We start from the raw sequence: 19235 nt of genomic DNA on the forward strand, positions 1-19235 counted from the left end.
GGTCTACTTTTCTTTAGATCAGGGTTGGGTAACAGATAACCCTCCAGATGTTCCTGGGGTAGAGTTCCCATCACACCTGGCCATTAGTCATCCTGGCTGGTGCAGATGGGAACTGGAGTCCAGCAACATCTACAGTGCCACAGGTTCTTCATCCTTTGTTTTATTATGCTGCTCAGCCACCCTCCCTTTCCCCATAGGCCAGTGGTGGGCTCTGATATGTTGACCAAGACTAAGGATGAGGGCAGGAAATGCCACCTCAATGACCCTGGCACCATAGGGATGTAAAGGTGTTTCTGTTTCTGATACCGGAGTTCAATGTGATGTTTTATTCTAAGACTGTTTGGCAGGTCACTTGGGCCCCTCAGAGGTATAAAGTGAGGTTTTTAGCATTCTGAATTTTATTTGGGCCATTGCATTTTTAGCGTGCACATATAAAACCATCTATGTAAAAAGCATTAACGAGTTATGACAGCTAGTTAAGATTCACATGGATTGCACCATTTTTAGAACTCCCCTACTAATGCAGTTTTCCTCTGCAAAATGAGCTACAGGACTTTGCAGCTCCCAGCCCGGAGGACTACATTTTGGCACCTGAGGCAAACCACAGAATGGCACCTTTCCTCCCCACCAGAAAAGAAAGGGTGGTTGAAGATAGACATCAGTATCTGCTGCCCTGTGAATCCTGCTGCCTAAGGCAGTCGCCTCACCTTGCTTCGTGGGTGGGCCAGCCCTGAAGTGAGCCCTGGAAAGCGAAGTATTTCAAAAAGAGATTATATCCATTCTTTCATTCTTTCTGAATAATTCTGGACATCTTAAAAGCTTGTTATTCTAAAGGTAGATGTTAATATTTAACAGTCCAACTGCTCTTCTAGAATACAACAAATCATTATCTATGCTTTAATATTACTATGTAATTTACTTGCTATTATTGTAATTTTGATATACCTGGTAATGTGGCATACTTCTGAAATACTGCACAACAAAAACAGTAGCTACATTTCAAGACGATACCGTATATGGTTGAAAGTAAGATAATTAGAAACACTGGTTTTTATTTCAAAACTGTTGTTGTTGTTCTTGCAGACATGTATTTGCCTAATTATCTAGAATCTAGATCTCATAACAGAAGCTGGCGCCATGACAGATATCTGAAGCAGTTTATAGATGCATTTCAAACCTCATAATGAACACACAATATATTATTTATTATTGCATCATATTAGGATTTTTTTCGGGGGGGAATTCTGTTTCATTGAGTATCTGCACACTGTCCTATATTTTTTTTTAAAAGAGCATATATTAATAAATATACAAAATAAACAGATGAAGGAATTAAGTAACAAACACGAGGCTTTCACTGTAAAGCAAAATGCCACTTTAAAACTGGCTGAAAACTATCACAACTGTTTCTTTTATATCTTTTGTGACCTTAACATGTCAACTGTGCAGCAGTGAATGTGGCAACTACCCTAGCTTTTTATAAAATCCAAACATAGGTTATTCAATCTCATGCTAAGTATTTGCTTAGGCTGGGGATGAGAGAAGAAGGCCTATATATGATGTGTTCCTTTACTATTTGCTTGGATGCATATTTATTCTAGCGCCTTTAAACAAAAAAGAAGGTGGAGAGCAAATTTCAAATTCCTTCAACATCAAAAGGTACAGGAACAGCAAACTAAACTCAAACCCTTTAAAGATTCTAACTATCCTGTCTTTGATCCCCTTCATAATAGAGCTCAGCATTGCAGGTGCTGACCTGTTTAACTGCAATGCAAACTATAAATATGGCTATAAATGCAATAAGGTAAAGGTAAAGTGAGTAATAATAAATTAAGTTTTAAAAGTTGGACTTGACATACCAAATGTAAAGGAGTTTCTTCAACCACTGGCATTGATGTCCTTCACAGGTTTAAGTAGCCAATAACTCTGTCCCATGGTTTCTCCTTTTGGAGATGATGGTGATTAATTAATTAATTAAATATCTGTACCATCCTTCATCTGAAGATCGCATAAGTGGTTTACAATATAGAAACAAAAAAGTGTAACATAGTAAACAAAAACACACACTCCACAGACAGTTTAAAAGGCCTTAGATTGTTTAATTAGCCAAAGGACTGCTTAAAGAGAAACATTTTCACCTGCTGCTTAAAGATACGTAATGAAGGTGCCAGGCGAGCCTCTCTGGGGAGAGTATTCCACAAGTGGGGATCCACTGGAGAAAAAGCTCATGTTTGTGTTGCCACCCTCCAGACTTCTCATGGAGGAGGCACACAAAGAAGGGCCTCAGAAGATGATCTCAGGGTCTGGGTAGGTTCATATGGAAAGAGGTGGCCCTTGAGGTATTGTGGTCCTGAGCCATTTAAGGCTTTGTAGGTCAAAACCAGCACTTTGAATTGGACCAGGAAACTAATTGGCAGCCAGCGCAGTCAGGCCAGGATTGGTGTTACATGCTCAAACCATCTTGCCCTGGTGAGTAACCTGGTGGCTAAATTCTGCACCAGCTGAAGTTTCCAAACCATCTTCAGAGGCCACCCCACATAGAACATGTTCGCATAGCAGCTATTTTAGTACACACCAGGTCACGCCTTTTGACTGTTAACTAGAACTAACACACTCTTCTCCCACACCACACCCCTCGTATCATATTATTCAACATGTCATCTAACATGTCAACGAGGCCAACACCTGTTCTTCTGCTCTGTTGGTTTTGTAGCAGTTATCATTGACTCTGCTTAACTCTCAGTGTACTTTATTATAGTGTAGAAGATGCTTACTGCAAACTTGCCTTTTTGTTTTTGATTGCATATCAAACAAAACATGTGAAAGGTTTACAAAAGACAGTATTGAATAAGAGATAATTCAAGTGTCCCCATCAAAATCTGCCCTCTCCCAAAATAAGTGTGTGTGTTAAGTATCCCTGGCGAAGCCATTCCTTCTTAGGCTATAGTGCTACTCACTCATTTTTAGAACTTCAAGCTAGTTTTCAAAACCATCTTGGCCACATGTTTTTTCATGCAATCATAAAACATGAGGTGTTCCTGTTTTGCTTGGGCTGTACAGTTCAGCTAATGCATTCCTTCTGGTGGCAATCCACTTGCTTCAAAATACTCCCATTGGATGACAGAGAAAACTCCTAAGTAAGTGTGCATTACAGTTTTCATCTGCAGGAACAGCAGAAAGCTGGCAACCCAAATAAAATTTACTATCATCCTACCATCCCCCCTTTAAATAAGTTACACTTCACACAACTAGACCATTGTAGGAAGCAAGTTACTCCTAATCCCTCTATGATGAAATATGAAAAGTTAACCTAGGTAGACAAGACAGGAGGAAAGGAAAGAAAGAGGTTTTATTCTTCAGTCCACGTCATTCTGATTTTCTCTATTTTAAAAGGGGGTGGGGGTCGGGTTTTCTCCTCCAGTCTGCCCTCTGTTTCATCGATGGTAACCATTGTAGTCTGTTGCTTTGGGTCCAACTCCTTTGGAAGCAGAAGTAGCATTTGAAGCACAGTTGCAATTAGGGCAATGGTGGTATGAAGGAGTTCGATGATGATGGGAAGATCTTGACATGGAAATGGCAGAAGCCGCTGCTATCATGGGCATGGAAAACCATGGGTTACAAAACGGGAGTAAACTGGCCCAATGAGCCTGCATGGCTGATAAGTCTGGGTACATGGTTGGGAAGGCTGGCAACCCCATCACCGGTGCAAAGGGGCTGTTGGGTACAGGAGGTATGACATGATACAAAGAGGTAGCAGATGTGGTGGTGGTCGAGTCTATCTCATGTGTGTTGACTCGAGCATGATTGGTGTGCTGGGGCAGATGGAAAGGAGCTAGCTGGTTTACTTTGTTGTCATTGTCCTCCGGGGTTGCCTGCTCAGAGGACCTCAAAGGGGTTGGAGGGGAAGCAGCGTATCCACTTCTCAGCCGGGCTGCTGCTCCGGCAAGGCTCTTCGGCATAGTAGGTTTTCGGAGTCCAGCTTTGTGCATTTTGTCCTTTGGGGAAGTTGCAAAGAAGTTACTTTCCCTAGTAGCAGGTCCCAGAGTAGTTTGACCTTCTGGGCTTCTTGATCTGCTCTTCAAGCAGCTTTCACTGAAGTCCTCATCTAAGGAGAAAGCAATAGGTGGTGTGTTTTTGATCCCAACTCTTCTCTTGCACCTTGCAAGAAGGTGAGGACAGCCTCTCTTAAAATTTGGGTTGTGGTAGAACTGTAACTAGAATAAAAACAAAGGAAGAGATGGATTTAACATAAGGTTTCAATGAGAAATGCAACAGCGAAGCAATGCAAAATGACAGTCTCCATTGCGTATGTTTCAGTTTTATTCACACAATGGCTCTGAAATGTGGGATTCTACATCCTACATCTCTATTGATTCAGTTCTGTAATCTTATAATTATGAACTGAGTTGGTGGAAACTGTCACAGTTTGCTACAAAGCAGGAGGAAGGAATTTGGTGGCGCACATGTTGTCAGCATAATGCCTTTTGGAGGCTTAATAAAAGGAAACAGTAGCTAAGTGATACATTTTCAAAACAGATCTTGTTAAATGCACTATGAGCTCAGAAACTACAAAGGGAGTGGATGTATTGTTCTGAAGAATCTAGACTTAAAATCCAGAATATAGGTTTTTCAGATTCAGGTAGGTAGCCGTGTTGGTCTGACGCAGTCGAAATATATATTAAAAATATCCAGTAGCACCTTAGAGACCAGCTAAGTTTGCATGCACATGAAAGCTTATACCCAGTAAAACTTAGTTGGTCTCTAAGCTGCTACTGGACAATTTTCTAAATTTTTATAGGTTTTTCAGATTAGGGTCCTGCCCCAAAAGTAGGATGCTAGGGATTAATGTCACAGGGAATCTGTGGCCTGCTGCCCCATTAGGGGTAATAGGCATGCCCTACTAACTCTACTCTGTTCTCTGTCCTTCCCCACCAGCCCAGGGAGTTAGCACTGCCTATCAGTTTTCTCCTTCTTAGTGTCAATGTTGTCCTTGCAGAAGTCAGCAGGCAGGAAGATTGGAGCAAAACTAGGAATAGTTGGCTCTGACTCCACTTACCGTTGGTCTCCCTGCTTTCCATCCTATCACATTCCAATGGGCAACAGCTACCACTTCATAAAATTATTGAACAAGTGCACATATTAGTTGGCTGCTATAGCAAATAAACCATTTATTTATTTATTTTGCAACTAAATTGGAGTATTTATACTAGACAGGAACATAATAGAAAACCCCTGGTCACGTTACCCACATGCCTTCTGCACTAAGAACTTTTTGTCTGTTTGGGGAAACAGTTGCAAAACTAGATGATTTTTGTTTGCCCATGTAGGGATACTTTTAGCATCATAATTTGGCTGAAGATGAAGTGCCTAGAACATTCCTGAAACAAGGACTGGCAGTTACTGGCAAAAAGTGTCTTTCTCCAGTCATATGATAGGTTCAATTTGAATAAATGCCATATTTATTATTATTCCCCCTTCTTTAACTCAATGGGCATAGTCCAGCCAAATTTAAATGCTTTTATAACCCATCAGTTTCAGTGAGAGATATGTACGTGAACTGCATCTTATGCACATTTAACTGGAGGTAAGTCTCAACAGACACCCACAGGATTCTGTTGTAAATCTTTCCTGCTGTAGTAAATGGTTTAGGAGTGTTTAACCTTTAAGGGGCAGAATGTAGATCTGAAATGCACTGATATAGCTTCAGTTTATCCAATCTAAATAATCTGCTGTTTTGTGCAGTCTGTGCACAGCATTAAGCTCACACAGAATGTGTTTTGCTGCTATATTTAGTATTCACACTGAACAGGCACTAACCTTACGATGACATTCCTGAGCAATTTCCATTTGCATGAATAGCTCTTCCTTCCGGATATTGTACCACATAGTTTCCCTCCCCCTTTATCAAGGCCTTTCAATTATTTTGCTTAGTTGATTTAGTAATCAACATTCATCTCTTCATGGAATTCTATGAGGCCACCTCCTACATGTATTTTGAGATTTGAACATGCCTTCCCATCACAAGAGCCTTTACAGAACTAGCTTTCATTCTGTTTATATTTAATGTGCCTCAGTGTTCACATCTATAGGGGTACTCGACTGGCTACATCCAAATTTGACTTCTAAAACGAAAATAATGACCTAGTAATCTTTAAATGAGGTAGTGCAAAGCTTCAGGGAAGTAAACTATCTTTAAGAAATATAACATTAAGGATTGCAATGGAATCATAGAATTGTAGATGCAATGCAGGTGGCCCGTTTGGGGATCAAACCTGTGACCTTTTCATTATCAGCACCATGCTCTAACCAACTAGAGTTGTGCCCTTACACAAACTGCAATGTATAATAGCCACACAGCCATTTTTTCCCCCTGTGCAAGTTGCAGTCCATAATCGCAAAGTACAATATGAAGTACACTTTCCCAACTTATCCAGAAAAGCCTCTTGTCACAGCAAAAGTTGGAGTCAGCTTTTGAGCAGCTGCCATGATGATTCACGAGTGGCCTTGGCAGAGCATCACTCAGATGCCTTGGAGAGAGCTTGTGAGAATTAAGAGCAGATACAGAATGAACTGTATCATTGTTCATTGTGAGTGGCATATAGTGAGGATGCTTTTTAGCTGATTATCTTAGGTTTCAGTGGATTTGTCAGTCCCATGTTGAATGAATTTATCTAATTCACATGACAATTAAATTAACCCCTTCTTTTCAAATGTTTAGCAGCTTAAAAACAAAAGGAGGTAAGAGCTTTGAAGTAGGCATTATTTGAAGTAGGCATTATTGGGGAATGGGGAAACATTAGCGACTTTCTGGATTAACTTAATTACTAACACTATATATACATTGTCTCAGTTGTGTCCACTAAATTGTGTCCTGGCCTTGAAGCAGCTCAATATCCACTATTTCCCCTCATTCTCTTAAGTACCTGTTTCCATTCTGTGTTGCTTTTTTCCCCTTTTCTGGAAATGACTGATCTTGCACAGCATTAAAAGCAAGCAACCTGTGAACTTTGAGAAATGTCTACCTTTTGAAAACCACACCATGCTCTTACCTTGCTAAATGCATAAGCAGCTTTTTCTTCTGCTAAAAATTCGACAAGGGAGGCAGACCTTTGAAAATTCTGTCTCATCTTGCTAAAGCCATAGAGATTGAGCTGACGAATGAAGCTTTTCATACAGTCAGTTTCAAAAATGCGCAGTGGTCCTTTCCTCTCTAGAACCTCCTTTTTAAAAAGCTCTTCATCTATTACTACACAATTCCCATCATCATCCCACCACAGTGACTTAAACTGATCACTTTCAACAATTTTCCAGAGTTTCTTTGGGAAGGTAAGGGATAGGAAATCATTGTCTTCAAGAGAACCATCATCACAGAGAGTAAGCCGTGGCCTTTTTGCCCAGGGTCCATCATTCAAAGCCTGAAAAGCATTTTCTTCTATCATAGACCTCAAGGCAGTGTCACCAGCTGCAGTTTTATCATGCAACGGAGTAGATGAAATTGAGATTGCAGAATGAACTATTTCATCTTCATCTGAAAAATGTTGAGTCTGTGCAGCAGGAAGGTCCATGTCTATTTCTCTCTTCTCATTCTGGTAATTTTTTTCAGCTGTAGCCATTTATACTATTAGTCAAACCATGCTGATAAGGCAGCAGCAGGCCTATTAAAAATGATGCTAGCTTGTAGGGAGCTTCAATAGGGAGTTCTAGAACATCACAATGAGACCTATCTTGTGCAGGTGTGACATCACAAAATGAACTCTGGTTTCCTAGCGAACGATTTCATAATGACTGAACAGTATTTATGCATCTTCACTGAACAAGGGAAATTAGGACAAAGCCTATCAAATATTTGCCTTAAAATACGCACCATAAAAGCATCACATACCCACTGCACTTTAATTCCAAGAGTGAGGGCACAAGCAAGTTCATACTTCTATTTTTTTAAAAAAGAAAATTTGTTTGTGTAATTTCCTGCACTTGGATAAAGGTGGGTTTACTTGAGGTGTTGCATGAATGCTATAAAAAGAACCCACCTCACATTCTCTTAAGAAAAGTGAATTGTGTCAATACCACCACTGCTGTAACACACTTCAGAACAAAATTTGGGGTACAATAACCCCAGAAACGAGTTATTCTAGGCTGATTTACACTCTGTGATTTTATAGTAAGGAACAGAAAGCTAAGAACCCACCCTTCCTGCTCTTACAGAAAAGGAAGCATGTTTGACTTGCTAGATCCCCCTGGTTGCTCTGTGTAGCATAACGGTACATCCTCATTTACAAGCAAAAGTTCATTAACAATTTAGGTGTAGAGTGACAAACACTACTTCAAGTCTCCACTCCTTTCAGCTAATACTATTTGCCTAATACATACACTAAGGTTAAACACTAGATGCATACTGAACCTTGGTTAAATCCATAGCTTTATGAGAAATATGCAAATGTGGTTACATGTGCTTACAATTTGTCACCTGGTGAAGAGGAAATCTGTTCCAGTCCAGCTTGTGAATAAGCAGGAAGCAGCTTCTAATTTGTTATTCCAGTACAAGCCCTGCCTGCACTGAATTTTCTATCATTGTAAATAAACCTTTCCTTTATCACACAAAGGAAGTTTTATGCCAAATTTCAAGCAACTTTGTTGTACAGCAACAGAAAAAGTGGCTTGGGTTAAAAGGTGTCCTTTCATACGTGGAAGGGCTGTTTCCAACCTAGCTGAAGAATGCAGCATGAAAAAGTGACCCTAAATTCAAGGAAGCTTTTCCATGTAGCTCAAGATTCTTTCACAAAGCTCTTTTAAAGAACTGCTAGTGTTCATCACATGGCTGTTTTTGATATTATAATCTGAATAGTCTAATACCCCCTTGAAAAATTGTGCCACTGCCCTGCCAGAAGTCTTCTGCAAGTGTTCATAGAACTGAACCACTAAGTTTTTGAATGGAGCACAACAGGACTTAAGTTGATTTTTGCTATTGTTGTCATTTAGAACCTAAATGGTAAATCTAGAGAATGCCCATGTCATCACGAAATGGCTTATAAATCAATCCTATGTTATGTATTTTTCTTCTATTAAAGACCAGGAATTTTACCAAACAGAATATGGTACTTTATCATGGGCACATCCCAACCCTGGTTCCTAAACAAATCGGGGAGTTTGGAAGTATGTCCATGAAACTATAGTTTTGTGTGCTTTGTAGAAAATAGAGAGCTAAGCAAGCAATACAGGAGGATACTTTATTGACCAGCCAAAAATTGGGAGACTGAGAAATAAGATTAACGAACAATAACATTTTAACAAAAGTGTAAAAGCAACTTTTCAAAAAGCTAGTACCTTCCCTTTTCCTCTACAGTACAAAGATTGTGATTATTTACACAATAATTTACATATCTTTATCAAGGTAATTTGATCCATTAACAGAGGAAGAACCTGTAAGTCCTACCCGAGAACATGCTTGAAGCACAGTGTTCATGGTTTAATAGTGAAATTACGAGGCTAAGGAGCATGCTGATATACCAACATGTGACTATGGTATATTAACATAAATGGAAGTTGAGTGTACAGATTGACACAAAATATGTCACTCACAATAGATTATGCATTTCACACAGCCCTTAAAAAAATACTTTTACATATTTATACTGTACAGTTTTAAAATATAATACATTGCCAAAATTCATATAAATACTATACAGGCAAGCTTTAATTAAAACAAAGCAGGAAGATTAACATATAAAGCCGTATTTTCCACTTCTCTAAAACACTGGCTACAATCCAGCCCACAAGTTACATGTGTGAAAAGGTCACTGATTTCAACATGCCTTGCCCATCTGTAACTAGGCAGGTTTGATGCTCATTAGGTAGGATAGTTATTTTAAATTCTTAATTGTACTGTGTAAAAACTTGGGACTCTGTAGCTAACAAACTCTACACTGGTGGTTTAATGCTCGCAGCCAAACCAAGAGTACCAGTATATGTCACAAACATGAGACCTGATAAAATGCTTTCCATTTGTGAACTTTACCCCAGCTATTGCATTCTCATTTCTTTTACTGGCATGGTATTTAATATGCAAATACACTGAAACTCTCTAATTATATTAAAACAAATCTACATTATCTACATTACAAGCCATTAAAGCAGACACTGCTATCCATAAACAAAAACTAAGGCATGACAGAAAAGTTGGCCCCTGATTCCCAGTTGTGGTTAACAGGGAGTAGTCAGTCCTAGCTATGTGCTACATGACCGAGTTCAGTTTTAATCTGGCATATCAATGTTTAATTTGGGAGGCGGTATAACGTATTTCCCAGGACTCTGAGTAATGACCACTCCAGTCTTCTTCCGAAACATTGGAGCTATTTTCGGAGGTTCTGGGACAGGGGTTTCTTCTGCTTCTTCATTATCTTCATGATGCAGATCATAAGAAATATTGCCGTACTCTCTTAGGAATGGGAAAATTTCAAGTAGAAACTGACAGAAGTCTTTGCGGATTCCAAACCACCCTGTACAAACAAAGGATTATTGAGACCTTCAGTGTAAAAGGAAATTGACCATGATAGGATGTTATTTCAATATGAGAAGAACAAGGAGAAGGCTTTTCTGCAGAATACTTACAATGATTGCCTCCTTTCTGTCCAAATGTTGTTGCCATTAAAGTTATGAGTGAGAGCCAGAGAGGAACAAATATGGGTATATATGAAAATGTATTGTGTCCATCCAATCTGTGCACAAGAAGGATCTAGAAAGACAAATTAGGGAGTTTCAGTTTCAAGCTTAATACATCCCATTCCTTAGGAACAAAAGATTATTTTAATGTCCTAGGTACCAAGCTAGCAGGTGGCTGAAATTCCTAGGCATCATGACCATGAATGTGAAATTTTCCCAAACCTAGTAGGAACCCAATTCTAGACATTATCTTACATTCCCAGGTCTCATAGGGCTAGGAATCTTTTCAGACAGCCATGTGTCTGTTTTCAAGGAGGCCTTTTTCAGTCATGACTGCGTATTTGACACAGTTTGGTACTGGGTGGAGAATACTGACAGCCTCAGTAGTTTCTAGTACTTGCAATTACAAATAGTTTGAAAATGTGTGGACAGTGTGTGGTGAGCCAAAGTCAAAAGAAAGTACAGGAGGACAGTCTAGCCCTGCATAACTCTTTGCAACTAGAAGTGAAAGAAGCTATGCAAGATGCCTATGCACAAATGTGCTTAGTATGTACAATTTACAGAGATCACAGAATTTATAATCCTCTCACACATCAACACCGCTCTAGAAATCAGACACTCAATACTCATTGTTATGCCTTCCCAACACTAAGACACACTCCCATTTTGCTGTGAAGATCTTATTCACAACAGCAGCTCCATTTGCTGTGTGTGCCTCTAAAAAGGCACACTATTAAAAGAACTGTGAATGATCTCCCATACAATATTCCAACCTCACAAGGTTATTAGATAGTTTTTTGCCTACTTCAAAGGTGAGTAATGGAACTACGATTGTCATCCAACTGATGGCCATTGTTATGTGAGTTCTTCTTTGCTCAGCAATCACATCCATCGAGCGTAAGAATAGGACTGACCAGACAATGTAATAGAGCACAACCAAACACAGAAAGGACATCAGGATCCACAGAGGGACACAGACAACCTGCAAAAGTAGGGAAGGGAGAGAATGCTTTCACATATCAGTCAGAAAAGCTGCCCAGTTTTCCTATGAAGGTAGTACTAGTTCTGAAATTTGTCATTACGTTTGAAAATCCTTTCAGTGCAGCTCCTTTAAAACCAAACACGGACTCTTTACCTTTAACAACAGTCACGCGATCAGATGACCCTACCTCAAAGAACACATGGTACTTGGAACTATGAGTGCAATACTTAAACAAGATTTATTTTAAAAGATGAACTTTGCTTCATTTGAAGTCTAAAACTTAGATAGGAGCTTCTTCATGTACCCATATACTGGAAAGTGGGGTAGGGTGAGGGGGGTAATACAGTGGAGATATCAGTCCTAGGGGCGGGGGGACAACTGGTTTCACATAGCTTACAGTGTCAATATTGTCTTCATATGGAAGACAGGCATTATGAAGCAGGAGACTAATGTGCTCGGTGTCTTTCAATGTAATTTGCACCTTACATTCAGAAGACCATGTCAGACTATCATCTGAAAAGGAGACCTTTATAGTTTGTTCTTGCAGCACAGAAACCCATATAACGTCTTATGGACATCATGGCAGCCTAAATTTCATTTACTGTTTATTCTGCTCACGTCTTTCTTCATCTTCTCTGCATGAAGTGTGTTCCAAACTCTTTGTTATTCATCCGAGGCCCTCTGAATCCCCACCACCACCTGCATAAGTACATGGTGACCACAAAGAGAGCTTTTTCGTCCATTGTACCTTAGATATGGAATGCCTGGGACTTACTTATGGATTTTAGAAAGCAGGCAATATTTTTTTTTAAATTGCCAAGGTATTCCATTATGTTTTTATCACAAGTTTTAAGGTTGCTTTATGATTTTAGAGATATTTTTGTGGGTTTTGCTACACCTTATGTGCTTTTTGTTATGATTTTGCTGTACTTGTTTTTTTAGTTGTATGTCACCCTGTTAATAAAAGAGTGGCTTTTAAATTGAAGAAACAATAAATACAGAAGGCTCACCTACTATTTATGATGCATCTTATGGTTTGTTAAAACAAGTGGTCAGTTTGCTTCGTGGATTATGGCTCAGGTTTCTGTGTATGCCATAATTTAAAAAACAATTTTCCTTAGATAGCCATCACACTTAGCATTTGCATAAGACCTTAAAGATTTGAAAATTGCATTAAAAATGAGCACAGTTTACGTACAAGCCATGGCCACTTGATAATTTCATCCAGTCGGAGTGCAATGAATATGAACTGGAGAATATTGACAGAACACAGGATTTCCAGCTAGGAAAGAATAAAAGCAGGCATGTCAGAATAAAATAGGGTTTTATCCCCTCCCCCGAATGCTACCACAGTCAAAATACACTCAACACAGCACCTGTACATAATTTTTGAGCTGAACATTTTGCTCCTTGAGGGCAATTTAAGTTATATTATGAGTGTACCACCACAACTGAAACATAAACAGGAAGTTAATAAGGCCCTTCAGACAGTCTAGCGTAGGGGCCAAATCTGGCCCAGTAGGCCTCCCAGTTTGGCTCATGATGCCATTTTTTGGAAGCCATGCCTACCCTGCACCTGATACCATACACAATGTCCTGCCTACCTGTCAAATTTGGCTCATTGGGGTCAGGGCATGCTGAAACTAAAAGTGTGTTCTGTGGTTTTCCACTCATGGTCTGTCTGGGGCAGTTAAACCATATGACTGAATTTGGATGTAACACCAAGCCAATGTATGGTATAGCTCAGGGCAGCAGGCCTGAAGGAGGAAAGCCACCCTGATCAACTCTCTAGGAGCCAGCACAATTACTTTTCTATGCTAAGCAATATAATGTGATAAAATATATACAGTGGTACCTTGGGTTAAGAACTTAATTTGTTCCAGAGGTCTGTTCTTAACCCAAAACAGTTCTTAACCCGAGGCATGCTTTTGCTAATGGGGTGTCCTGCTGCTGTGCTGCTGCGCTGCTGGCATGCAATTTCCATTCTTATCCTGGGGCAAAGTTCTTAACCTGGAGCAACCACTTCCTGGTTAGCGGAGTTTGTAACCCGAAGCATCTGTAACCTGAGGTACCACTGTATATCTACTAAAAACTGATTTACAACATGATTCAAAAGAAAACTGAGATAGAAACAGAAATTTTCAGTTTAGAGCCCTCAACCCACACCACAGCACTAAACCCACCCATCCAGCAGTCTCACCTCCAGAGATCTGTCATGCCGAAAGCCCCAAACACAAGCTGCAACAGATACTGGAGACACAAAGAACAACGGCATGAAGACTAGAAGCCAAAAGCGGGTTCCTCTCTCAATCCCATCACAGACCAGCACTTCAAACATCAGCAGTAACAAGTGGATGCCAACTGCAATTAACATGGCTTTGAACTCCACACATGTTTCTCCTTCTGCACTAAAGGGGGGCAGAAAAAATATATACAGTATTATGTTAGATGAACAATACAACTTTGTCCACACATTCACAGGGATTTGACTTAGCCTGCTCTCTACATATTACTTATACTTTATGCGAAGATACTACTATACCCCTTCTGGGAAAAGGTCACCTGTTGTGTTCATGGGGTGTACATAGATAAGTTACCACAGGATAATTGCTAATATGCCATCTTCCAAGGTGGCACTAACTGCATAAAATACTTGTTTTTTGGTTAAGGTCATTTACTGAACTACCATGCTCCTATCCCCATCTGAAAAGCAGTACTGCGAGGGAACTAAGATTGTGCAGCAACAGGGCCCACACAAGCACTCTCAGTGGTTATACAACAAATTTTACATGAATTAATCCATAAATTATTTAAACACACAAAAAGTATATTACTCTTACCGATACTGTGGGTTTCGTGCCCATACTCCAGTTCCTACTGAGGCGCCCACAATTACCATTAACTTCCACAGCCATATTGGAGCAAACACAGCCCAATAGCTCCACTGAATCTTGTCATCCAAACGGAGAGAAAGCAAAACTGAGAACAGCAGCAGGCAGGCATAGATAAGAAATTTGCTGGGGGGGGGGTGTTTAAAAAAGAGAGAATGATTTATTTATACAAACTAAATTGTAAAAAACAACAACCTCAAAGTAGTTTACAAAAGATAAAACAGTAGAACCAAAAAGAGTTTACAACCCTGCTTTAAAACATGCAGAAGTTAAAATTCTAAAACAAATTAATATTACTTCAACTTTCCAAGCATCTGGATAGGCTTGTCTAAATAGGATGGTTGTTAGCAGGCACCAGAAAGGGCACACTGAAGGAGCCTGCTTGATCTCAATAGGCAGGGAGTTCCGAAGTGCAGGCACTCCCACACTAAACAATTGAGATCTTACAAATGTGGAATGGGTATGATGTGGCACCTGTAGTAGTGCCATTTCCACCAATCAAAGCACTCAAGTAGGCACATGTAGGATAAGACGATCTTGTAGGTTAACCGGTCCCAGGTTGTTAAGGGCTTTATACTAATAGTAACACCTTGAACTTGGCCAGTAGCAAATCAGCAAGCAGTGCAGATCTGCAAGCACAGGTGTTATATGCTAATAATGCCTCACTCCAGTCAGCAATCATGCTGCAGCATTCTGCACTAACTGCAGCTTCCCGGATCAAGTGTGAAGGAAGCCCCACATACAGCACATTGCAGTACTGGTAGTCCAGTCTTGTAGTAACAAACACATGAACATCAAGGAATTTGAATTTTTAGGGTATGAAAGCTGTTGTCCTAGGTATCTTTAAAAATTCAATATACATCTAAGGCACTGAACAAATAAAGATCCAAATGCGCCAAGACTCAATCTACCTGCACACCTAGGTCCTATCACATGAGCACCAAAATCTTCCAAAAGACCCATATATTATACATTGGTAAGACTGTACTAATAAGCTAAGGAGCTATTTCTATTCCAAGAACATAGCTCAGCTATCTGGCACTACACACCTGGTATATGTGCCTTGGGAAGCTTCCTGCATTACTTTTTAAAGCTCCAGGCATGCTCTTAAAACTCAACAGCTTCCCTGCATTACTTTTTAAAGCTCCAGGCATGCTCTTAAAACTCAACAAATTAGTTGATCTATCAAAACACCTTTGCTACAACAAAGCCACTTGCCATAGAGCTGTAGAACCAATTGGGCCAGACTCAACTCTCTTATAAGTACAGTGGACATTCAGGTTGAGAACGTGATCCGTGCAGGAGGCACGTTCACAACCTGCAGCGCCGCTTCTGCACATGCGTGGGTCGCGATTCGGCACTTCTGCGTATGCGCTGAAACCCGGAAGTAACCCGTTCCGGTACTTCCGGGTTCAGCATGGTGTACAACCTGAAAATGCACCACCTGAAGTGTCTGTAACCCGAGGTATGACTGTGGTAGGAATTAAAGGAGAATGTATTTATGTGGTGCGTGAGGTGCTATGAGTGAGATTACAAAAACCTCTTAAAACAAAATGCAAGAAGCAAATTCCTTCAGGTCAACTGGGGGATTATTTTTCTGCTTGACGGGGACAGAAGACCCTCTTCCACATGAGAAATGCCTCAGATGGCCATTAACCCACCTCTATTTTTGAAGACAAAAACCTCATAACAGGGCATGTATTTGCTTTTTGCCTTCTCCATCCCAAGGAGTTAGGCAAATAAAGATGAGTCATAAAATTCAATTCACAATAGATTAATTCCATTTTACCTTGTAAAAAGCAGTATGTTTTTAAAACCCAGCTGTTTCTCACAATATTCATACTTTCCTGGCACTAAAGGTGTTTGTTTGTTTTTTGTTTTGTTTTTTAAAAAAAATACCTTTCTGGTTTTCTCTTTATACGGTAAGATTTAAGCCTTCCATAATTTATATGTCCCAGTTTTCATTTGTTGCTCCAAAGAAGTAATAGGGTGTGATGTACAAGCTAAGTGACAGAAAGCTCTACTAGCAATTTAGTCATAATAGGAACCTCAGGATACGGAGGTAGAAAACCTTTGAATGCTAGTTGTCACAAGACAAACAAGGCAGGGTTATTCCTTTCAAGCAAGTCTGTGGTTATCCTGGAAGCATCTGGCTAGCCACTAATGGAAACAGGATGCTGGATTAGAAAAAACCTTTGACTGAAACCAGTGCAGCATGTTTCAAAAAGTCCCTGTATCAAATCTCACCTCTTAAAGCTGTTTTAGTCAAATTACTCTCTGTCAGCCCTCCAATAACTACAATATTGGAGAACCTGAATGCTGGCTTGCCTCACAGGGCTATTGTAAATATTACCACTTTGAACTACCGGTATACTATATAACAAAAACCACTAAAATGCCGTAACCACACCTACCCAACTTTGTATTTAAACCATAGCCTGGCAGCCATGACATAAATAATAAATTCCATGAAGGTAAATAAGCAGACTGGCAAAGGAGGGATGGAGCTCTTCATTCATCTGCTGTCATCAGCACAGAAACCAAGCAGGCTGCCAGAAGTGGGATGCCACCTGCTCTGCACCTACTACAGAAATGCAGGTGTTGAAGGAACGATGGGGCCCTCTGTTTCTTTTCTGCCGGCAGACTAGTAATTTTTATTAAGGCAACCTGCCCCTCAATTTACATGTGTTCGATATGTGCGCAACTGCACATTGCACTGAACCCAAAAGTGACCCCCAAAAAAGTATCACAAAAAGGGGCTAGATGGGGCAAAGTGTTTGAAGGCTTTTCCAATGGTGTTTCAAATTTACGTGATTTTATTTTAAAAGAAGGGATTCCATGTGGCAAGATGAAATCTCACATTCTAAAGCATGATTTTTGTGTCGATTGCACTTCTGCCTGTCTGTCTGAATGTGCCCTTTGGCAGGCCAAACCATTCAAACGCCTCACCCTCACTATGTAAACAGCATCACCAAATGTCAAATGCAGAAAAAAGCTCCAGCCTGTGCACTCTGCCACATTCAAAGGAAGCTATTTATTTCCACATACTTTGTGAAGTGGGAGCTTGTCCATGTGGAAGCAATGTTCCCGAAGATCTACCAGGCTACTAACTGGTTTAGACCAACCCACAAGCACCTAAGAGCAGGTCTTGTTCAAGGGTTTAAAGCTCTAGGTTTCAGGAGGTCAACTGTGTATCTGATTTAACTTTGTATTATTGGGGGCACTCTCCCAATGGTTTGACTTCAGTCAGAAGTCAGACAGATGTCAACAATTGGGGGGCAGGTAAGCGGCCTGCTTTGGAATTAGAAATGAGCAGTTAATAATAATAATAACAATAATAATAATACTCCGCCCACCTGGCTGGGTTTCCCCAGCCACTCTGGGTGGCTTACAGTACAGTACATACAAAAACATAGCAAAACGTCAAAGACTGTGTGGGGGATGTTATGTTAAAATCACTCAGGAGAAGCAGGTTCTCTCATCTGACAACATTTTCTGGTTTCCATTTCGTCTGCTTTACATATTTTATCTTCTGCAATAGCTTCAGCAGGACGAGATAGATGAACAAATAATACCATCCATTTTGTTTTATATATACTGTACATACTTTATAAGGTATAAGCACTGGTTTATGGTTTGTTTTTTAAAATGCCATCAGTTTTATTTTATTTATTTACTTCGTAAGACTTAAGCACCACTTGATTGTTTTTAAAAAAAGAGAGAGACACCCCTCGAGGCGGTTTGCAAACACTCTTCCCTTCCCTGCCCTCCCCCAGTAAAATCGAGGAAAAATTCACAACACGAGAAAGCCGAAATGCCAAAAAGTGTTTAGGATTCACCTCGGCTTCCTCCTAAGTACCTGGGTGGGCTTTTTTTCTGCTTAGCAGGGGCCGAAAAGTGTACAAAGCGCAGCGAATGCGCCTCCTTGACCTCAAGGGGCAGGGAGTTCCGACGGTGTGGGCGCTGCATCACTAAGGAATAGCAGCCATGAAGAGAACAATAGGGTTTCTCGCGAATAACAATAGCTGCCCCTCCGAGGCCCCTCTAAACCCGCGCACACCCGGCCTCCGCCTCGGCCCCTCTCGGCCTCACCTGGGATTGAAGTCCTGAAACAAGCCCCTCAGGTTCATGGCGATCCGCCTTCCGCCGCCCTTCTCACAGGGGGAGCATCGCGGGACCCCCCAAAAAATGTCCGCCACCCGACAGCCGCCCGCCCTATCCTTTCCCCTCACAGCGGCCGGGCCGCACTGCGCCTGCGCCGCCGCTCGGATGCGCACGCGCGGGATCTCGGAGGCTGTTCCGAGCTACCCCTCCTCTCCCTACACCCTTGCGCCCAAGGCTGCTTCTTTTCCCCTCCTTTCCCGCCCACCACCGAAAGCTCCGGGCCCCGCCCACCTCCGCCGGCTAAAGGAGTTGAGAAGGCAGTGCGCGTGCGCAACGGCCAGGCGCCTGCGCCATGCGCGCCTTCGAAGCTTTGCCCTGTTGCGGGGCAGGGAAGGGCAAAGGGATAAAAGCTTTGGGCTTTCCAACTAAATCGTGCTTTTTCCAATGCAGAAATTTTTTTTGCCTAACGTGGGGCCGGAATACACGACTCTGAGATTAATGCTAAACCGGCTGCTCTTTTTCTCCCGACCATCGCAGTCCCTTTATCTGGCTGGCTGGGTTTACCTCCTCACACACAGTGCTTTAGCAGTGCTTATATC

General features: G+C 40.9%; 2 protein-coding genes across 3 annotated transcripts; both read right to left on the minus strand.

Annotated features, from left to right (window-relative positions):
- Positions 1 to 3330: 3330 nt before the first annotated feature.
- LOC117039937 (heat shock transcription factor, Y-linked-like) lies at positions 3331 to 7875 on the minus strand. The gene is made up of 2 exons (XM_033137348.1): positions 7050 to 7875; positions 3331 to 4214 (listed from the first exon to the last, which is right to left on the minus strand). The coding sequence occupies exons 1-2, from the start codon at positions 7611 to 7613 to the stop codon at positions 3435 to 3437; spliced, it is 1344 nt and encodes a 447-aa protein (XP_032993239.1). The 5' UTR covers positions 7614 to 7875; the 3' UTR covers positions 3331 to 3434.
- TMEM185A (transmembrane protein 185A) lies at positions 4076 to 18772 on the minus strand. Of its 2 annotated transcripts, none has more exons than XM_033137350.1 (7): positions 18625 to 18772; positions 14482 to 14658; positions 13842 to 14049; positions 12840 to 12923; positions 11465 to 11641; positions 10609 to 10732; positions 4076 to 4214 (listed from the first exon to the last, which is right to left on the minus strand). In XM_033137350.1, exons 1-7 carry the CDS (start codon positions 18660 to 18662, stop codon positions 4186 to 4188), a joined length of 837 nt encoding a protein of 278 aa, XP_032993241.1. In that variant the 5' UTR covers positions 18663 to 18772; the 3' UTR covers positions 4076 to 4185. The 2 variants fall into 2 exon arrangements, with proteins under 2 accessions (XP_032993241.1, XP_032993240.1); XM_033137349.1 differs by lacking the exon at positions 4076 to 4214 and adding an exon at positions 9214 to 10496.
- Positions 18773 to 19235: the final 463 nt, after the last annotated feature.

The sequence above is a fragment of the Lacerta agilis genome, chromosome Z (assembly GCF_009819535.1).
Source record: "Lacerta agilis isolate rLacAgi1 chromosome Z, rLacAgi1.pri, whole genome shotgun sequence".
Taxonomy (NCBI): domain Eukaryota; kingdom Metazoa; phylum Chordata; class Lepidosauria; order Squamata; family Lacertidae; genus Lacerta; species Lacerta agilis.